This window comes from Amphiura filiformis, chromosome 10 (genome assembly GCF_039555335.1).
Source record: "Amphiura filiformis chromosome 10, Afil_fr2py, whole genome shotgun sequence".
Taxonomy (NCBI): Eukaryota; Metazoa; Echinodermata; class Ophiuroidea; order Amphilepidida; family Amphiuridae; genus Amphiura; species Amphiura filiformis.
The window spans coordinates 12,465,807-12,485,477 of record NC_092637.1 but is presented as its reverse complement, the minus strand read 5'-3'; the positions used below and the strand labels follow the sequence as shown (position 1 = coordinate 12,485,477).

Below are 19,671 nucleotides of genomic sequence, written 5' to 3'. Positions count from 1 at the left end.
AACGTTTGTGATTTTGGTAACTATTTTATATTTATTTGTGAAATCCGTCTCAACTAGGCATTCTAAATTGTACTCACCATTTACATCCCAAGGTATATTAGTATATCCACCTTGCACTTCTCGATATATATCCAGTTAAAGACAGAATATCAAAATTATTCCTCATTATGATATCACAAACTCTCACATGTGTATTCAAAATTGATGCTTAAATTTGACCTGAACCAATTGACCTATAACCTGACATACGGTGACCTAATAGCCTTTTCTTCTCCTAACAACACATTATAATGTTATTGACTAATGACTATACATCCATTGTGTAAGTGTTTATATATTTTGCATGCACCACTAGATTTTCTATAGAGAGTATAACAAAGGATTTAATGTATTCTATTCATGTACCCTATACTTGAACATGCTGAATAGAATAAATCATGGTTTGTTATGAAACACGCATCTGAGTAACTAGGATACAGTAAACAAAATATATATAGGGCTAAAATGACTTACTACAATTGTTTAAAAGCACTTTTTTCTTCTTTTTTCATATTTTTTTTTATTTCACATGATCCGTGCATATATCGCCTAGCTATAAATGAAAAAATATTTATTTAGACCAATCAAACCAGTATATGGGTGTAGTACGCCCTTAAAGGGCTCCGGATCTTATCATTGTTTATCAGTGAGATATCCTTGTATTCGAGCATTTAAATTGACATCAAATAGGTAAGTTACCTTCAATCACGGTTCATTTTAGTTTATTTCTTTATCCAGTCCAGTCCGCTTTCCAATATTGACCACAACTATATTAAATTGTCAACAACTATATTATTATGCAATTTTTTTTTAAGTGACGCTGTGTATACATACAGTGTTCGACCACTTATAATTAAATATTATAACCCTAACCCAAAATTATTTAAAGTCATTTGTGATCCGGTCTTGATCATTGTTGTTTGTGTGTTAAACACGCGTAATGTGGAAAAAAGGGGGAAATATGGCAGCAACTTTAGCCTACCAAATTGGTAAGACTGTGAAAAGCCGTGAAATCGGGAAAACTAATTTTAATCGTGCAAGCGGTATTTGCAATTGCTTTCAGCGTCATATTTAACGAATGGTTCATAAACATAAAGCATGCGCTGCGCACCGTACATGCAAATGGGTATGAATAACATAAATACACAAACATGAACCTGTTGCTATAGCAATATAGTTGATGTTGGAAATTCCCTTGGAAGTGAAATGGATTATGGGAAAAGTCGAGAAAATTCCAGATGTATTTGTTACTGCTTATTGCTAAAAGGCGGTTATCAATATTTAGGTGGGAATTCAGGCGGACAATAATCCTTCTGAAATTTGTAAGTAATATTTTTTCAACAAGTAAATATCATAGTCAGGAAAATAATGATATCTCCGGTGGTTTAGATTCACTTCACTACAATATTCCTATTCTATTTTTTTCCTTTTATCACGGGTCAGTTGATTTCAGTCATAGGCTTAGCAAACGGGGGGCTTGCGGGGGTACCCCCACGACGGATCACCAACAAGTGTTATTATTGTTATTATAAGTGTTATTATTGTTCTTATTATTGTTGTTGTTACAGGGGAAAAACATACGGTGATTAAGGCCACTAACACAAAATGGAGAAGTTACCCTCACATTTCAACTGGAATCTTGAAAATGGAACTTTCAAAGAATTTTCCGCCCTAGAGCAACAGATGACCGAACACATAGCACACACGAAGGCTGATGCTTTGGCTCGTGTGGAGGGGTATTTATTCTTGAGTTTTCTGTTCATGTCAACATACAAGAATCTAACCCCAGATCCTGAAAACGCAAGGAAGTACCTAGCATTCGCTTATAACATAATTGGTGATCTGAGGCGAGCAAATGTGTCTGCATGGTTAGGGTATTTAACAGTTGCAAAGTCTAATGAGGCCCACATCGAGTCAAGACTACAAGGACGCGGTCGGAATGACAGTAAAGTTGGTAAACAGTTGAATAAAACGGTTCAAGATCTCCTTCCTATGAAAACTAAAGAGTCAGAATCATACGTAACTGCAGCAAGAGCTTTTGCACTATCACGTTTTGGATTACCCAAATATGCAGAGGCAACAAAATACTACGAAGAAGCACTGGCTGTTGAGCCGGAAAATGTTTCTTGGCTCTTTCGATTGGCACTGATCAAAGGAAGAGAAAACAGAAACAACTTCGAGACTGAACACGAAGAACTTAATCCTGACATGCTGGACGAAAAACGACTATACGAGAAGGTTATACAACTAGACCCTAATCATGGTCTAGCACTTGCATATCTTGCTCATTTGGTATTCAAGGAAGGGGATTCAGACGTCGCCTTCCAATATTGCCATAAAGCAATTGAGGTTGGTGATTCAAATCCCTACGTTAGCACTCTGGTTGGAGATATTTACAGATGGGCAAAGAGGTATGACATGGCATTGGAAGTTTTCAAGAAATTCGAGAACAATATGACAACCCTTTCTCGCTTATACCATCACTGGGGACTTGTTTATCACGATCTGTTGATAGACATTAAAGAAAACAAAAACATTGACTATTCGCCAGAAATTAAATCTAGTTCCACCATCGCATACAATGCCATAAAGTTCTTTCAGATTGCGCTTGAATGTAAGCCAACAAACTGTGACGCGCTCTTGGACAAAGCACGAACACACGCATATTTGAAAGACATTATAACAGCCAGAAAAGACTTTGAAAAGTTAGTTGCCATGACAAGGATTACTGAAGGTATTGATGAAGTAAATACTAATTACTATTACGGGTTGTTTCTTCAAGCAACGGGTAAGACAGATTTAGAAGCACTGGAAAGATATCGTACGACTATTGAATGTGCCATAGAATTGACGAAAAACGACAAAAGGAGACGGCAAATATGTGAAGATAATTAAAAATACAGAAAAGCCGTATAAAAGCTGTACAAAGGTTAGAGGAGTTAGCGCAAAAGATCGTTACGACTTCTCAATATGGCATTGCACAGAGATGTAATGCATTGAAATGCTTCGCCTGGTTGCAGCATACATGCTATGAAAGAATCTCTGATGCAATTAAAAGCTACGATGAATGCCGAGATATATCAAAGAATAGTACTGATCTGATAGATGCGGATACCAGTGTAGAAATCATGAAAGGGTTATTGAAATGCTTTATTCGGACCAGAAATTGGGCAACAGCAGAAGGGTTGATAAAAGAAATGAAAGAAGACAATTTCCCCTGCCCCGCAGAATGTGAAATAGAATTACGTATTTCACGGGGACAACAGGCAATACTGAAGGAGAACTTTCTTGAAGCGAGAATTCAATTTACAGAAGCCCTTGATGACGTTGATGGATTCAAGGGTTTGTTGATGGCTTTGGAATCGTCCCCTGAAAGAGATACATGCACCTTGCAGTTTCGCCTGGATTGCGCTAAGCTACTTTTCAGCTATAAAGCAGGTGATGCCCATGAAATTGAAGCATCGTTATCGGAATCTCGAAATGGTTGTGAAGAGTTCAATCACAAATCGGTGCCAGAGCGCGTAGACATTCTGCTTGGCGTGAACCACAGCATCTGTGGAAAACTACGGAAGAAACATCTACGAATGGAACTGGTCGTTCTAGAGCAAGGGAAAGATGACGCAGATAACCAAACTACATTGGATTCAGCATCAGAAGTTCTTGCTGAAGTACATGCTCTGCCAGATCGAGTCATGATGGATTTCAAAGCTGCACATTTTCCCAACACCAAACCAGCTAGATGCAAGTACTATTACAGTCCAGCAAAAGAGGAACTGGACACGATGCAGTCAATGGTCGAGCGCGCTAACAGTGTGACATGTGATATACTTAAGAAATTGGAAAAGGATTACAAATGGAAAGGTTTTTCGAAGAAATTTCACGATCTTCTTGATTTTCTGGTGAAGGTGAGATACAAGGGTCTTTCAAAAGATTCTGCCTCAGTTACCATATCCCTTTTTCTGTAAACATGGTAAATGATAATCCTTCCATTATGTAGCCTGTTACGATAAACTTTGATCTTATGAGGTATTATATAATATCAGGTGGCTCATTCTATGGTTTTGGGAGAAAGGTAACCATTGTAACGTGAGGAACAAGCACATTTTCCTCTCTCTCGTACATAAAGCAAGTTTAGGAATTCTTCTAACATGCTAAAGACACAACAAGTATCGATATGATATTAGATATGATGTGACTTGCTTCATGTGCAAGAGAGAGGAGACAGTGTTGGTTACTCACATTACCTACCTTTGTCCCAAACATGCCAAATATCGATATACTGTTAGCTTTCAAATCTTCTTTTGATTCTTTCGTCAAACGCGCTTATAAAATGCTATTTGTGGTAATACGGCAAATTCAGCCTATTCTGATTAAGCAGAAACTAGACTTGTTTCTGAGCAAAAGTTGCTTCAAGAAACGAAACTACTGATACTGCCAATTCTGTCCAAACCGAGGAACTACATCTAAGTTTTATATATTCCGACCAGTAGGACCTCCTTTAGTTGGAATAAGGTGTTATGTACAGTTTCCTTTGGGCCGGTATTGGGCCATCACAATTGCCCTAATTTGTCCCCCATTTTAGCATTAAAATTGTAACTCTCGCGCGCTCTGAGCGCATTTCGTCGTGCGTACTCCATAGTGGCGTATAGTGGGGCGCCGCGAATATACAACTTTTCGAGAAAATCGGGTTTGAAGAAATGCCAATTTAAAATCAAGTTGTGTAAATCAGACATTCATTATATTTTGTAAATGATGTGAAATTTCTGTAGTAAACTAAATAGATTTTATTGTTATATATTTTTCAAAAGAAATAAATACATACTATTGCTGGCAAACTGACAATAAAACTATACGTCACTATGGAAAACGAACAAAACGCAATACCCTAACCTTACGTTAACCGTTCGCCACCTCGGTCGCCGTGTAATCCCTATGGCGTTACTTTTCGTCGTTCGTATTCCATAGTGGCGTATAGGTCCGATACGCGTACACCACTATGACATACGATGTTTTTCATTTTTGCCGATATTTCATAATTATAAAATGTGTATAAAAAGTGGCGTATGGTCGATACGCCACTATGGAATGCAAAAAATTTTACTTTGTAACTATACGCCACATTTAATTAATTAATTACTAATTAATTAGCTAATTATGACTGATGAGACTTAGAAAAAATGAAAGAGAACATCATTAATAAAAATTCCTTTAAAAAAGGAATGTGGCGCCCAATGTGAGCTGGACGGGATATGGTGAATTCCATGGTGATTAGATTTGGTATTATAATGATTTTTTTTTTTTTTTTAGAAGATGATCAAATGACGAGAGAAATGCTTCATGGAATGAAGCTTTCGTGTCAATTTGCGATTATGTGGGGTGGGAGTTCTGTTTTGGGGGCCTATTGTAGTGAGGATATTGCTTTGGATATTGAATATTGTTGAATTTCGTTATGCAGGGCCTAGGGTATATGATGGATAACTAGACGACACAAATAAGTAAGCTTCCCCCTAGTCATCTATACACTCATTCTTGTCACACGACGAATTTCGACAAAGTCATGTAAACGTAATTTCGTTTTTCACCCGACCTCCGTCCAGAAACAATCCTGAAAATAATGTTGAAAACTATATCATGCCAGTTTATCCTAAGGTATAGGCTACTCTGTGTCTTTTGTAGCCAACCATGTGGCTAAGAGAGGCTAGGAAATACTTAAACTAATACAAAACAATCATACCCTCCTTTCATATCAAACAATACCAAGAAATTGACAGGCCTGTTAAATCAAGGGTAAGATCGATCGTTATTCTTCATGAAACGGGCACAGCCCATTTTTATGTTATTATTTCTGCTAAAAATTGATTAATAAATAACAAAATTACGTCATAATTATGACTTTAAGTCGGCCATAGAACTCTATTTTAACATGATTTTAAACAGACAAAATAGCCATTGGGGTTTCTTTCACTTTACCTTGCTAGGAACCCTTCCCAGCAGTTAGGCATATTACAATAAATATTATTTTTGCAAATAAACTTCTGACCTTCAACACAGTCATGTCTTCCGAATTTATTCCTTTCTCTGCTGACCAGGATTGATTTTCGTTAATTAATGTTTTTTATCAGAGATAGTCACCACAAAGATACTGAGCTGTATTCAAGCACATAAACCAATTAGTGATTTCATGTTTGGTCAGTGGTTGTGTTGGTCAACTATAATTAATTGGTGTTGGTTTAAGGATTAGGTGCACTGTGTGCAATCACTATGGACCACAATGGCCTCATTCCAGTGGCATATTATCAATAACCTCAATTAAACAATCATAGTGCAAAATTTGACCTTAAGTTGCAAAGTATGAGTTTTTGTACTCACATTTTCAAAGGTCATTCAATGAATGCACAAATGTATTGGGGTTAAAGAACTGTGCCCTGATAGATGAGCATGTTGTAGATTCTTCACACTGTAAACAACTAGTTCATGTGCAAACATGTTCAAAACATACATAATTAGAATGTCACCGTCTATCGGGTTCTAAGAGGCGGTAAACTGGTTTAAACCATACAAAGGTCACGGGTTATTTGGTGTTTTTATAAGTCCATTAATTTTGTATTTTAAACAAAGAATATACACACATCATTTTATCCCGTGCATATCAGAAAACAATAATAAAATAAAATCCTAGCATATTGTGGTTTTATTTCTGAGCTGGGCATAATTTTAGCAAAACAATTAAGGAGTAAATCTAGCAAGAGTGAAATTAGAAGCCTTTCACAAAGTGATGCCTATATGTGGCGCCCTCTACGGAGGGCGCCACAAAAACATATGTGCCAATTTTCAAAAAAATGACCAAAAATCACTATACGCCACTATGGAATACAGCCGACGATTTGTCCCGTTAAAGTCATTAGAGGATACCGTACTCAAGCAACAAAAAAAGTGGAGGTGAGGTGTTACACTTCGATAAGAAAATCCAAGGGGGTCAACAATAAGTAAATCCGGCCCTGTCGGTAACTTCAATAGCATTGCAGGCCAAACTGGTGTCAAAAGTGTTATGAAACAACCTGTTTCCATCCCAAAAATTGAAATTCCTTAATTTAATTTTTATAGAAAGTGGAACATTAATTAACCATGACATGTTGTTTATTTCACCTTATATTCAAACAGATTCAGCCAGCATATAACATACAAAACAACTGGATACGAGCAGTAGCAAAACTGGACAACATGGTCAAGCACCTCGGTCCAATTCGGCATGCTTACTACTATATTCCGCGATACCTTATCAAAAACGGAGACAACCCCATCCCAGTTGGAAAGCCTGTTGACGGATACGATGACGCAGACGAGGAAACTCCGGGCATTGAAGATGCATGTAGAGACGCAACCAAGAACCAAATAAATGATAGGTACCGAGTGCGTGATCTTGCCCGACAAGCCGCCATAGACGTAGAGAAGATAGTTGTCGAGTTTAGCAAATATTTCTGATGGAAAAGACATTTCGCTCTTGAATAATGATGGCTGAAACACTGAAAATATTGTATATACTAAGCGTTATGTATGGTTGACAAAACTTGATTTAGAATACAGGTATTGGATTGGTAGTCTAATATAATTATATTGTTGTATTTTAATAAAGATTAAGTTGTAAGTTTAACAGATTTTTTAAAGTTCATTAATGTTAAACGTTTGTGATTATTTTTTAAAGGTTTTGCTCTGTACATATTATTAATATTACATTTAAAATAGTCTTGGATAGACTTGGATTTACTTGGACTTGGACTTGGATTTACTTGGATTTATTTATTATTTATTATTAATAATTATTTACTTGGATTTACTTGGATTTATTTATTATTTATTATTAATAATTATTCATTTATTATTAATATTATACATATTTGGTCCTATTTTGTTTTGGTTCACACGAACATGTGGAAGAACAATTTCATTGAACATGTTTATAACCGTGTTTGAAGAAATGTTATATCATTCAGTACTACCCAGCATACACAAAAATATATTTAAAACTTTTTAAATATATATATTGGTTTTGGTTTAGATAAAAACGTTTTAATAACATGTCGTTTTGTATGAAAACACACTGCAACAATATTTTTAAAATGTTTTGAAAATTTGTTATTGTAAAATAATTTTTGTAAACAGTTTTGCCAAATATTTTGTCAACAAATTATGTTAGAATATGTCCCATATATAACCCGACATGTAAACGTTTTTGGCAACCTGGCTGTTTGCTGGGTACGTTATGTACATGTATGTTTAGGCATATGTACATAGCTTAATGCATGTAAGGTCATACAATCATATAGCCTCATTTAACATCGTAATTATGGAGTGTATTTTTTTAGATTAGATTGAGTAAACCAGTAAAAAATAATACCATTTAATTCGGTAAACAAAACTTTTTGTACTCTCATTGAACATTTTATGTTTTAATTTTCTCAAAGGATGTTTAAATAGCATTTAACATAATTAGAGGTTGTTTTTGTTAGGTTGAGTAAAGCGTTACATATTAATAAAGGCATTAATAACAGAGTAGAAGGGATAACAATAGTAATACCAAAGTATACTTTGGTTATACCATGTGTTAAAAGTGTGCTTTCAACACGGTCGTATGTTAAAAATAACATAAGCAGCTTCGTAGAAGTGTCCCTCTACCTTCATTGTACATGCCTTAGCCATTTGTGTTTATTTACATGTTGCTTTGCTGGTTTTGTTTACCGTTGTCTTAATTATCAATATTTTAAATTGATTATTTTATAGTCTAGCTAATAATTTAACCTTGAACTCTGCTCAGTCATCATGGTCATGACATTTAATTATGAATAAATTTGGCGGCACAATTATTTTGTGTAACATAGTAAGTGTTCAAGAAGACATTTAGTAGGTTTGTCTTTAGTTAGTGTTTGAGTTTCAAACAAAGGAGGGTTCGCATTTTTATAGGTCATTGTGTCAACAGTATGAAATTAATAGTGCAGCAAAATTAGCAACATTTGAAAAATGAAAATAAAATGATGGCTGATTTTAATTGTTCAAGCGCAGCAACTCATTTGCATGATCGTATTACTGTCACGTGATTCATTTGAGCATGCGCTGTACCATGAACTATCGGAAATTCCCGTGGAAGTAAATAATAATAATATCCCATGGTGCAGTGCAGAATGCTCTTTAATACAGAAACTTGAAGCCGACACTCTGCCCCTGCGATTTATTTATACTAGAGTGTTACAAAATTTGTTAAGGTGTATTTTTCGGTAATTGTCCTCTAGAATCCATCCATTGCCCAATTCAAATCTTTGATTTGGTTTTCGAAGTAAGTTCTTTCACCAAATCTGTAATTAATTTCATCTCTTCACCAACATCCAAATGTATCCCTCTGGATTTTCTGTATCTGATCGGTACGATCTGCCCAATTTTTGTTACTCAAACAAAATACGATTCGAAACCAAGAAGGTCAATAGGCCTTTCAATAAGCCTTTCAAGCTTTTGAACTCAACAATAGCTGTCAATCAATCCTTGTGACTGGACATATACGGGTATACAAACATTTTCGGCCCGGATTTTCGGGATAGCGATTGTTACTAATAATAATATTGCAACCAATTTGAGCTGCGCCACTTTTTGGTGATGGTGACGTAGCAGAGGGTCTATTAGAGCATTATGCAGTCATGTCTACAGCAGAATTCACCACGACCTTTGCAGGACTTAAACCCCATTACACCAAGATAAACCTCATTGAAAACAGCTCAACTATGTTAAATCAGTGATGTGTCTCATATCCATGGTTAAATCCACAAATACATGTTTCTGATTTACCTGTCTTATATTGCAATGGGCTGTGGTGAAATAGGTATCATGATTTCAGTTGGATGCACCATTATAAAGCAAACGCACAGAACAATACTGTGCTTGGCCTTTGTTTCCCAAATGAGAACAATAGTCTGCGTATTGTTATCCAGGCTTGTTGATATTACAACTCATGTCAAACTTGTCAGAGTAATTGTGATTGTATCATACAAGTAAATGAGAAACATGTGGTTTTAGACTTAACACGGTTTGGAAATAAGTTTTTCATTTTTAGCTCCCTATCGGGCAGTCGGAATTCCATATTTGGGAGGGCTCGACAACAATCTTCCCAAAATCGCATTTTAATAATATTTAGATGACCATAGAGGGAAAGAATTGAAATTTTTTTACAGCTTCTATGGCGAAAATTGATCAAACCGATCACCCGACGGTGTCCCTTCGAAGTTGGAGCTATCACAAGTCAGCTGTTGAGCACAATTTGCCATTGAAATTACACGTCCGACTGCTATGAAATTTTGAAATTCTCTCTTCGGAAAAATAGCTCGACAACAGCTTTCCCGTGACATTTTTTGCTTCAAATTGTAGTATGTTATGGATGAATATTATAATTCACATGTGAGTCTCTATGGCTAATATTGGGTGAGGGGTTTTCCCACCAGCTCAATAACTAGTTTATTGCATATACCTACAATACAGTGAGTGAGCTAGAGGTCAATCTTCAATTGGAGCGCTGTGTGTGCACTGAATAGGAAAAACGGACAGTAACTGCATAATGGGTGGTACAATATTAAATTATGTATATCCCGTGGTAGTGGTGACATGGACGCACAGAATTTTTGGCAGACCAAAGGGGGGGGGGGGCAAATATTTTTTGGCATGCCAAATGGGGGGGTAGCGAATTTGGAACAGATATTTGACCATTTTGAGAATTTACCACCCCGTTGTACACATTAATTATTGCCAGCCCCTTATTAGTCAACATGGTCATCAAATGCAAAAACAAGCTTGTTTTGTGCACTGCATTATGGGAAAAGTCGACACACTTCCAGATGTATTTGCCACTGCGTCATTCATGTTGACATAATTATTTAAAGGGCTTGGCATCATGCATCGCGTTACCAGTGAGATATCCTTGTGGTATTTAAATTGACATCAAAATATAGGTAAGTTACGGTGGTTACCTTCAATCACGGTTCATTTTAGTTTATATATTTTACCGATACATTTTACTTTAGAATATTTGCAGTTTGGTAGCTTTATACATATCATTTTCCACAAATATCATGCAATATTATTATTGCTACTAGGTATCACTGTGCATACATACAGTGCGCACTTACCGCACTACTGATAAGGCAGCAAAATTATCAGCAGTATACTTATGTTCTATAATTGTTCCCTAATAAAAAATTATTCTTGTAGAGGCTTTAAAAAATTGCTTAACATTTTTTAGTCTGGGAGACACCAGTATTTCGACATGTATGGTGTGGTTGACATACCAGTGGCGTTCCTAGGAGGGGCTTTGGGAGCTAGAGGCACCACCATGCACCAGTCCCCACCCAACCCACCTCACCACCTACCTTCGCATCCCAACAAGTCTCCAAAAGAGAGGAAAAAGAGAAGGAAAAATAGTGAAAAGAAAGAAAAAGGAGATAAAGAAAAACAATATCAGACAATATTGGTAAAAAAAGGTAGGGGGTATAAAAGTCCGCAATTTTAATATTGGCAGCATCCATCGCGATTATGGTCCCACTTGGCGTTCAAAGTATATTATTTTGCGATTGATTTTTTTCTAAATTCAGTTCTCTATGGGACAGAAATGGAATTGCAAAAAATAATTTTAGGCCCTAACCGACTCGGGGATAAGCTCAATAAGGCCTATACCGGGACAAAATTGACAACAATTAGCGTTAAACTTTTCGTTCGCGAGCATTTATCCCCATAATAGCAAATCTAGGGGCAAACAGGGATACGAGTTTGCATTTTCTCCCATATTTCGACCGGTTTATGCCACTACAAGGGAGCACGGTGGCCGAGCGGAACGGGCTCCGACTCATAATCGGAAGGTTGCGGGTTCGAGCCCCGGCGACGCCATCATGTTGTGCCCTTGAGTAAGGCACTTTATCGCGATTACTCTTCACCACCCAGGTGTATAAATGGGTACCGGCATTCTTAAATGCTGGGAAGGTAACAGACTCGCTATGGAGGAGGTGTAGCGATCCCTCTATAGCAACATTACAAAGAAGAGTCTGGCCCAATCGCCAATGAAAGAGAGATGGGCACTCCGATCACTGTTTATACAGGATCGTCTCCCATACTTACCTTACCCCTTATGCCACTGCAACAAACTTGAGATAATTGCCGCATAACCATTCAATTTCAGAATGACAAGCCGCTCATTCATACTTAGCCTAATAGGAAGAAAACAAAAGCGTGGGAATATTCCATGTTGAAGCTTAGAAAACATTAATAATTGTTATATCTTTGTGTAGATTATTCATCCAGTATTTCAAAATATTATTTTGTAAATTAAATCAAATACTGGAACTGAACTATATTTGTAACTCACTTTGCTACGTTGCGTCCGAAAACTTCGTAGCAAAGTTAGTGAGTTGCAAATTTAGTTCCAGTATTTGATTTAATTTACAAAATAATATTAATAATTGTTATTATAATCGTTTTTGCAACATTAATTCCGTGGAACGGTTACTTGTTTGTTTGTTCGTTTGTTTATATGAGGCATATGTGCCGTTCAACATATGTTCAAATGATTTTTTTTCTCGAGAAATCCTCAATCTAGGTTTGAAGAAAAAACTTTTAGACATTGGTACTTTGAAACATTTTGCCATGCTACGCGCGAAAACCGCAGTCAATTGAATAATGTTAACCCAAATCCTATTTTCGAACGTTTTCCAACTTTTTTCCAACTAATATTGTATCCTTTAATAGTGTAAAAATGCTCCACCAAATGGCCTAAATTTGATCCCGGGTCTGATATGATCGATTCACATACGGTGCGAACCAGCGTTTGGTAGAGAGAGAGACCAAACTACGCAAACTACGCAGTGTATCATGGGGAAAAGTCGACATCCAAAGCCCACGTTAAACACAAGAACATACTTTTGGCTGATATGTCATTGTGTGTTGAAATGTCATGTTATTATTATTATTATTATTATTATTATTATTATTATTATTATTATTATTATTATTATTATTATTGTATTATTATTATTATTATTATTATTATTATTATTATTATTATTATTATTATTATTATTATTATTATTAGTGTTATTATTATTATTATTATTATTATTATTATTATTATTATTATTATTATTATTATTATTATTATTATTATTATTATTATTATTATTATTATTGCAGGGGAAAACATAAGGCCACTAACACAAAATGGAGAAGCTACCCTCACATTTCAACTGGAATCTTGAAAATGGAACTTTCAAAGAATTTTCCGCCCTAGAGCAACAGATGACCGAACACATAGCACGCACGAAGGCTGATGCTTTGGCTCGTGTGGAAGGATACTTATTCTTAAGTTTCTTGTTCATGTCAATATACAAGCATCTAACTCCAGATCCACAAAGCGCAAGGAAGTACCTAACATTGGCTTATGACATAATTGGTACTCTGGAGCGAGAAAATAGGTCTGCATGGTTAGGGTACAGAACAGTTGCAAAGGCTAATGAGGCCCATATCGTGTCAAGACTACAAGGACGCGGTCGGAGTAACAGTAAACTTCAACAGTTGAAGAACACTGTTAATGATCTCGTTTCTATGAAAACAAAAGAGTCAGAATCATACGTAACTGCAACAAGAGCTTTTGCACTATCACGTCTTGGAATACCCAAATATACAGAGGCGACACAATATTACAAAGAAGCTCTAGCTGTTGAGCCGAAAAATGTTTCTTGGCTGTTCAGGTTGGCACTGATAAAAGGGAGAGAAAACAGATATAAATTCGGGACTGAACAACAAAAACTTACTCCTGAAATGCTGGATGAAAAACGACTGTACGAGGAGGTTATACGTCTAGAACCCAATCATGGTTTAGCACTTGCGTATCTCGCGCATTTGGTTTTCATGAAAGGCGATTCGGACATCGCTTTAGAATATTGCCATGAAGCCCTTGCGGTTGGTGATTCAAATCCGTGCGGCATCACTCTGGTTGGAGATATTTTTAGAGTGACAAAGAATTATGACAGTGCATTGGATGCTTTCAAGAAATGTGAGGACAACGGAACAAAAAGTTCTCGCTTATATCATCACTGGGGTCTTGTTTATCTTGATCAGTTTATAGACATTAAAGAAAACAATCCACCAGAAGAGAAATCTAATTCCAACTCCGCGTACGAAGCTATAAAGTTGTTTGAAAAAGCGCTTGAATGTAATCCAACAAATTGTGAAGCGCTCCTGGACAAAGCACGCACACACGAACTTTTGAAAGACGCCACAGCAGCCACAGATGACTTTGAAAAGTTAATGGCAATGTCTGGTATTTCAAGAATCGATGAAATAAAAATTAATTGCCATTACGGGTTGTTTCTTCATACAACGGGTACAAGAGAGATAGAGGCACTGGAAAGGTATTGTACGACTATTGAATGTGCGATGGAATTTACTGAAAGAGACGAACAGAAAGGAAATAGGCAAAGATATGACATGTATGAGGGTAATCGTTTCATCGGAAAAATACAGAAAAATGTTCGGTTAGCTGTAAAGGGACTGGAGGAATTAGTGCAAAGAATTGGTAAGACCTCGCAATATGACATTGCACAGAGATGTGTTGCATTGAAATGCTTCGCCTGGTTGCAACATAGATACTATGGAAGACTCTCTGATGCCATTAAATGCTACGAGGAATGTCGAGAGATGTCAAACAATAATATTGACTTGATAGATGCGGAGACCGATATAGAAATCTTGAAAGGGCTATTGAAATGTTTCATTCGGGACAGAAATTGGGCAAAAGCAGAGGAGTTGATTAAGGAAATGAGAAAAGACAATCTCCCCTGTGCCGCAGAATGTGAAATAGAATTACGTATTTCACAGGGACAACAGGCATCACTGGAGGAGAACTTTCTTGAAGCGAGAATTCAATTTACAGAAGCCCTTGATGACGTTGATGGATTCAAGGGTTTGTTGATGGCTTTGGAATCGTCCCCTGAAAGAGATACATGCACCTTACAGTTTCGCCTGGATTGCGCTAAGCTACTTTTCAGCTATAAAGCATGTGATGCCCATGAAATTGAAGCATCGTTATCGGAATCTCGAAATGGTTGTGAAGAGTTCAATCACAAATCGGTGCCAGAGCGTGTAGACATTCTGCTGGGTGTGAACCACAGCATCTGTGGAAAACTACGGAAGAAGCATTTACGAATGGAACTGGTCATTCTAGAGCAAGGGAAAGATGACGCAGATAACCAAACTACATTGGATTCAGCATCAGAAGTTCTTGCTGAAGTCCATGCGCTGCCAGATCGAGTAATGATGGATTTCAAAGCTGCACATTTTCCTATCACCAAACCAGCTAGATGCACGTACTATTACAGTCCAGTGATAGAGGAACCGATGCAGTCAATAGCCGAGCGGGCTAACAGAGTAAAGGGTGATATATTGAAGAGATTTGAAAAGGATTACAAATGGAAAGGTTTTTCCATCAAGTTTCCCGAACTTCTTGATTATCTAGTGAAGGTGAGATACAAGGGTCTTTCAAAAGATTCTGACTCAACCGTCTCTTTTTCTGTAAACGATAGCTCTTTGCAGGCCCGTACGCAGGGGGTTTTTTTGGGTGGGTGCTGATTTTGAAAAAGTGGACTTTTTTTTAAGATGGGGGGGGGTTTTGTGAAAAGTGGACTTTTCCCCTCAATTTTGGACCTTTTTTGACCAAAAAACCGTAAAAAACCTGATTTTTTTGCTAGCTACGCTCGCAAATTCTTAAATTTTGCGACTTTTTGTACACTTTTGCAAATTTGGGGAGGTGCGGTCGCACCCCGCACCCCCCCCCCTGCGTACGGGCCTGGCTCTTTGATATTTCGAATACGATACCAGACTAAACTTTGGTCTAACACACACAGACCAAGTATTGGAGCATCCATAAAATACAGGCTTTCTGTTTAAAATGAGTCAACACTCAATCGGCTCCTATGAATTCTACATAGAAGTCAAACGGTTTAAACTTACTCTACTCACAGGACGAAAGGGTTTTCAATTTGATGATAGCGTACCCGGGTTACGAAAGCTTAAAATGGCGGAAGTGCACAAAATCGTCTCATGCGGAAGGGTGGAATTTTATATCTAAGGGCCCGAATGGTGATAAAAAAATGTTGTCTTTTTATCTCGAATAAACTTATTCGGAAAGAGAATGTTATGTATCACCGTCAATAACCTAAAATTGAATATTGTTTTCAATGTAGTTGGTAACTTCTTGGTATTCCAGATCAAACTGGTGAAGTGCTAAAAACCAAAAATACAGCCAGGTTCTATCCCAAATATCATTATTTCAATTTTTATGGAAATATAGTGCAGTTATGTCCACGGCAAATTCACCGTGACCTTTCCAGCCACAAACCCGCTTAGTGCAGATTAAAGCGAGATATGCAGTACTAAACCATTATAGTAATCGATTGTCCAATGCAAATTTATTACCACGTGATAATATTAATCCAATGAGCGATCATATTGTCCGCTACGGTCGACTAATCCAATCGATAATGACGCTATTGACATGTACGGGCGGAGCTCCACTGACCGAGTTTTGGGGTATTTTTCAATGGTTTGCTGTCATTTACTCATCAAGGCGGTCCCCCGTTATTATAAGGACTATACTAATGATTTAAAGATTGACATGTAGAGAATAATCCATACTTGATTGACAGAAAGTACTAAATTTGTACCTATTACGGTTTCGTGACACCCCTCTTCCAAATGCGACCAGGCCAGGGCGGCCCGGTGCAGCAAAATGTGCATTGGAATAACACGGAAGTTTGGATATAGATGGTAGGATTTCTTTCTCATACAAATGTATGGTCCCCCGTTATTAAAGCTTGTACCGGCTTGAAAATTCAGATATTGTGAAACGAATAAGTAATTGAAACATAGAGCAAGTACTAAAATTATGGCTTTTATACTTTTTGATATATGACGCTAACTAGTTCATATCCTATATCTACAACACAGCGCTACCAGTAGGGGTCGATTGCCTATTGTGAGTGCCCCTGTGTTGTGTGCATACATGTAGGCAACAATAACTGCATGATGAGTGCAACATTAATTAATCATGTTGGCTATTTCACCTTATATTCATATAGATTCAGCCGGCATATGACATACAAAACAACTGGATACGAGCATTAGCAAAACTGGACAACATGGCCAAGCACCAATGTCCAATTCGCCATGCTTACTACGATATTCCGCGATACCTTCTTATCAAAAACGGAGACAACCCCATCCCAGTTGGAAAGCCTGTTGACGGAAACGATGACGCAGACGAGGAAACTCCAGATATTGAAGATGCATGTAGAGGAGCAACCAAGAACCAAATACATGATAGGTACCGAGTGCGTGATCTTGCCCGGCAAGCCGCCATAGACGTAGAGAAGATAGTTGTTGAGTTCAGCAATTATTTCTGATGCACATGAGCTCACACGATGCATAAGACATTTCACACTTTGAATAATGATGGTGGAAAACATATTGTATACCAGTCTGGGGGGGCTTGGGGCTATACATCAATCAATATGAAATTGATATAGATGTGAGCAACATGTTAAAAATATAGGGGTCGTTTGGACCTAAATCATGTAAGTTTGGGGTATTAGGTGAAAAATAAAGTAAAGAAACCCCCTAAAAAACGCATTCCGCATTCAAAGCCATATTATAACATTTGCTAAGGAGAACGCCCTCAAAAAGTTTTAAATTCTGGTTTTTACACGATTGTAATGTACTTTAGTCAACAAAGATACTCTGCAAAAATCAAGACTTTTGGTGCTGTAGTTTTGTCAAAATCCGAGATTTTGAATAAAACTCTGGAACCGTCGTTTTATTATTACGATGGAAATATTAGTCGAACACGTAGCCACAGTACGTACACGGCGTGCGGGATACACACACCCAAAGGATCGTAGGCCTACCGTATTACAACCGCGGGAGTAACATGCATGGGCGCTAGTAGTAAATTCCAATTTTCTATGCTTTACCTCACTTGTTCGGCTCAAAATTGAAAGGGGACATATCTGACAGTAAAAGCCAACATTTTATGGAAAATATATACTAATCTATTTTTACAGAAATGTTATAATATGGCTTTAATAGTTTTCAACTTGGGAGACGAACTATTAAATTATGGGTATACGAGGTATTGTTGGTCGAAGCAGCCACAAAAATCGATTTTCATTATCTGAATCAATATATTATTGAAAAATAACACTTGGTGTTTTGCAAAAGTTCATTCTACAAATCATTATCATATACTTTGAAAAAGCTTAATTTATTGTTGTTAATGAGTTATGTACGTTTTACAAAAGTGTTCTTGTTTCAGCCCACATGACCTACAAAAGTATATCTGTGATAATTCTTCTACACGCTCGCTACATGAATTGAGCAATGCAATTTTTGCTAAAGATGCTGTGAAGTACTTTTTTCTGCTGCTTCGACCAACAATACATCGTATACCCTTAAGGGATGGGGTATGAACGTTTGGACAGTATTTATTGTGGGACATGAGAGCACATCAGACATATCGAATTGCATTCTGAATACGAAGAATGTCCTTCTGATATCAAATAATTTTGATTTTTTGTAATACACATTTTATGGCAAATGATTAAAAATTGATATTTTTGATATTTAACAGTACTCGAAGTAAACTTGTTAAATCTGATGTTTTATACTTAAAGAGTATGTAGGTGGGATGAAAAGCCGACACCAACAAAAATTAGATTTTTGTGGAAAAAATCCATATCTTCAATATGAAAGGTCAAAAAATTGAAAGGGGACATATCTGACAGTAAAAGCCAACATTTTATGGAAAATATATACTAATCTATTTTTACAGAAATGTTATAATATGGCTTTAATAGTTTTCAACTTGGGAGACGAACTATTAAATTATGGGTATACGAGGTATTGTTGGTCGAAGCAGCCACAAAAATCGATTTTCATTATCTGAATCAATATATTATTGAAAAATAACACTTTGGTGTTTTGCAAAAGTTCATTCTACAAATCATTATCATATACTTTGAAAAAGCTTAATTTATTGTTGTTAATGAGTTATGTACGTTTTACAAAAGTGTTCTTGTTTCAGCCCACATGACCTACAAAAGTATATCTGTGATAATTCTTCTACACGCTCGCTACATGAATTGAGCAATGCAATTTTTGCTAAAGATGCTGTGAAGTACTTTTTTTCTGCTGCTTCGACCAACAATACATCGTATACCCTTAAGGGATGGGGTATGAACGTTTGGACAGTATTTATTGTGGGACATGAGAGCACATCAGACATATCGAATTGCATTCTGAATACGAAGAATGTCCTTCTGATATCAAATAATTTTGATTTTTGTAATACACATTTTATGGCAAATGATTAAAATTGATATTTTGATATTTAACAGTACTCGAAGTAAACTTGTTAAATCTGATGTTTTATACTTAAAGAGTATGTAGGTGGGATGAAAAGCCGACACCAACAAAAATTAGATCTTTTGGGAAAAAATCCATATCTTCAATATGAAAGGTCAAAATTTTCAATTGATCGTCGGCTTTTCCTCCCAGCTA

The 19,671-nt window shown here is 36.7% G+C and overlaps 3 protein-coding genes across 4 annotated transcripts; all 3 read left to right on the top strand.

The window, feature by feature from the left end:
* The first annotated feature begins 708 nt into the window (after positions 1-708).
* Positions 709-19,429, top strand: LOC140162512 (interferon-induced protein with tetratricopeptide repeats 1B-like). Of its 2 annotated transcripts, none has more exons than XM_072185761.1 (3): positions 709-729; positions 13,252-15,579; positions 17,196-19,429. In XM_072185761.1, exons 2-3 carry the CDS (start codon positions 13,279-13,281, stop codon positions 17,517-17,519), a joined length of 2,625 nt encoding a protein of 874 aa, XP_072041862.1. In that variant the 5' UTR covers positions 709-729; positions 13,252-13,278; the 3' UTR covers positions 17,520-19,429. The 2 variants fall into 2 exon arrangements, with proteins under 2 accessions (XP_072041862.1, XP_072041860.1); XM_072185759.1 differs by lacking the exon at positions 709-729 and adding an exon at positions 10,939-11,024.
* LOC140161670 (interferon-induced protein with tetratricopeptide repeats 1B-like) lies at positions 1,645-2,934 on the top strand. The gene has a single exon (XM_072184971.1). The coding sequence runs from the start codon at positions 1,645-1,647 to the stop codon at positions 2,932-2,934; it is 1,290 nt and encodes a 429-aa protein (XP_072041072.1).
* On the top strand, positions 2,947-7,592 carry LOC140162122 (uncharacterized). The gene is made up of 2 exons (XM_072185397.1): positions 2,947-3,944; positions 7,201-7,592. Exons 1-2 carry the CDS (start codon positions 3,168-3,170, stop codon positions 7,519-7,521), a joined length of 1,098 nt encoding a protein of 365 aa, XP_072041498.1. The 5' UTR covers positions 2,947-3,167; the 3' UTR covers positions 7,522-7,592.
* Positions 19,430-19,671: the final 242 nt, after the last annotated feature.

What these genes read in the sequence shown, in the direction of transcription:
- LOC140161670 (XM_072184971.1), top strand. Translation starts at nt 1,645, where the DNA reads ATGGAGAAGTTACCCTCACATTTCAACTGGAATCTTGAAAATGGAACT.
- LOC140162122 (XM_072185397.1), top strand. Translation starts at nt 3,168, where the DNA reads ATGAAAGGGTTATTGAAATGCTTTATTCGGACCAGAAATTGGGCAACA. An exon ending in TTCTTGATTTTCTGGTGAAG is followed by an intron (nt 3,945 to 7,200) that starts GTGAGATACAAG and finishes ATATTCAAACAG; the next exon opens with ATTCAGCCAGCATATAACAT.
- LOC140162512 (XM_072185761.1), top strand. Translation starts at nt 13,279, where the DNA reads ATGGAGAAGCTACCCTCACATTTCAACTGGAATCTTGAAAATGGAACT. An exon ending in TTCTTGATTATCTAGTGAAG is followed by an intron (nt 15,580 to 17,195) that starts GTGAGATACAAG and finishes ATATTCATATAG; the next exon opens with ATTCAGCCGGCATATGACAT.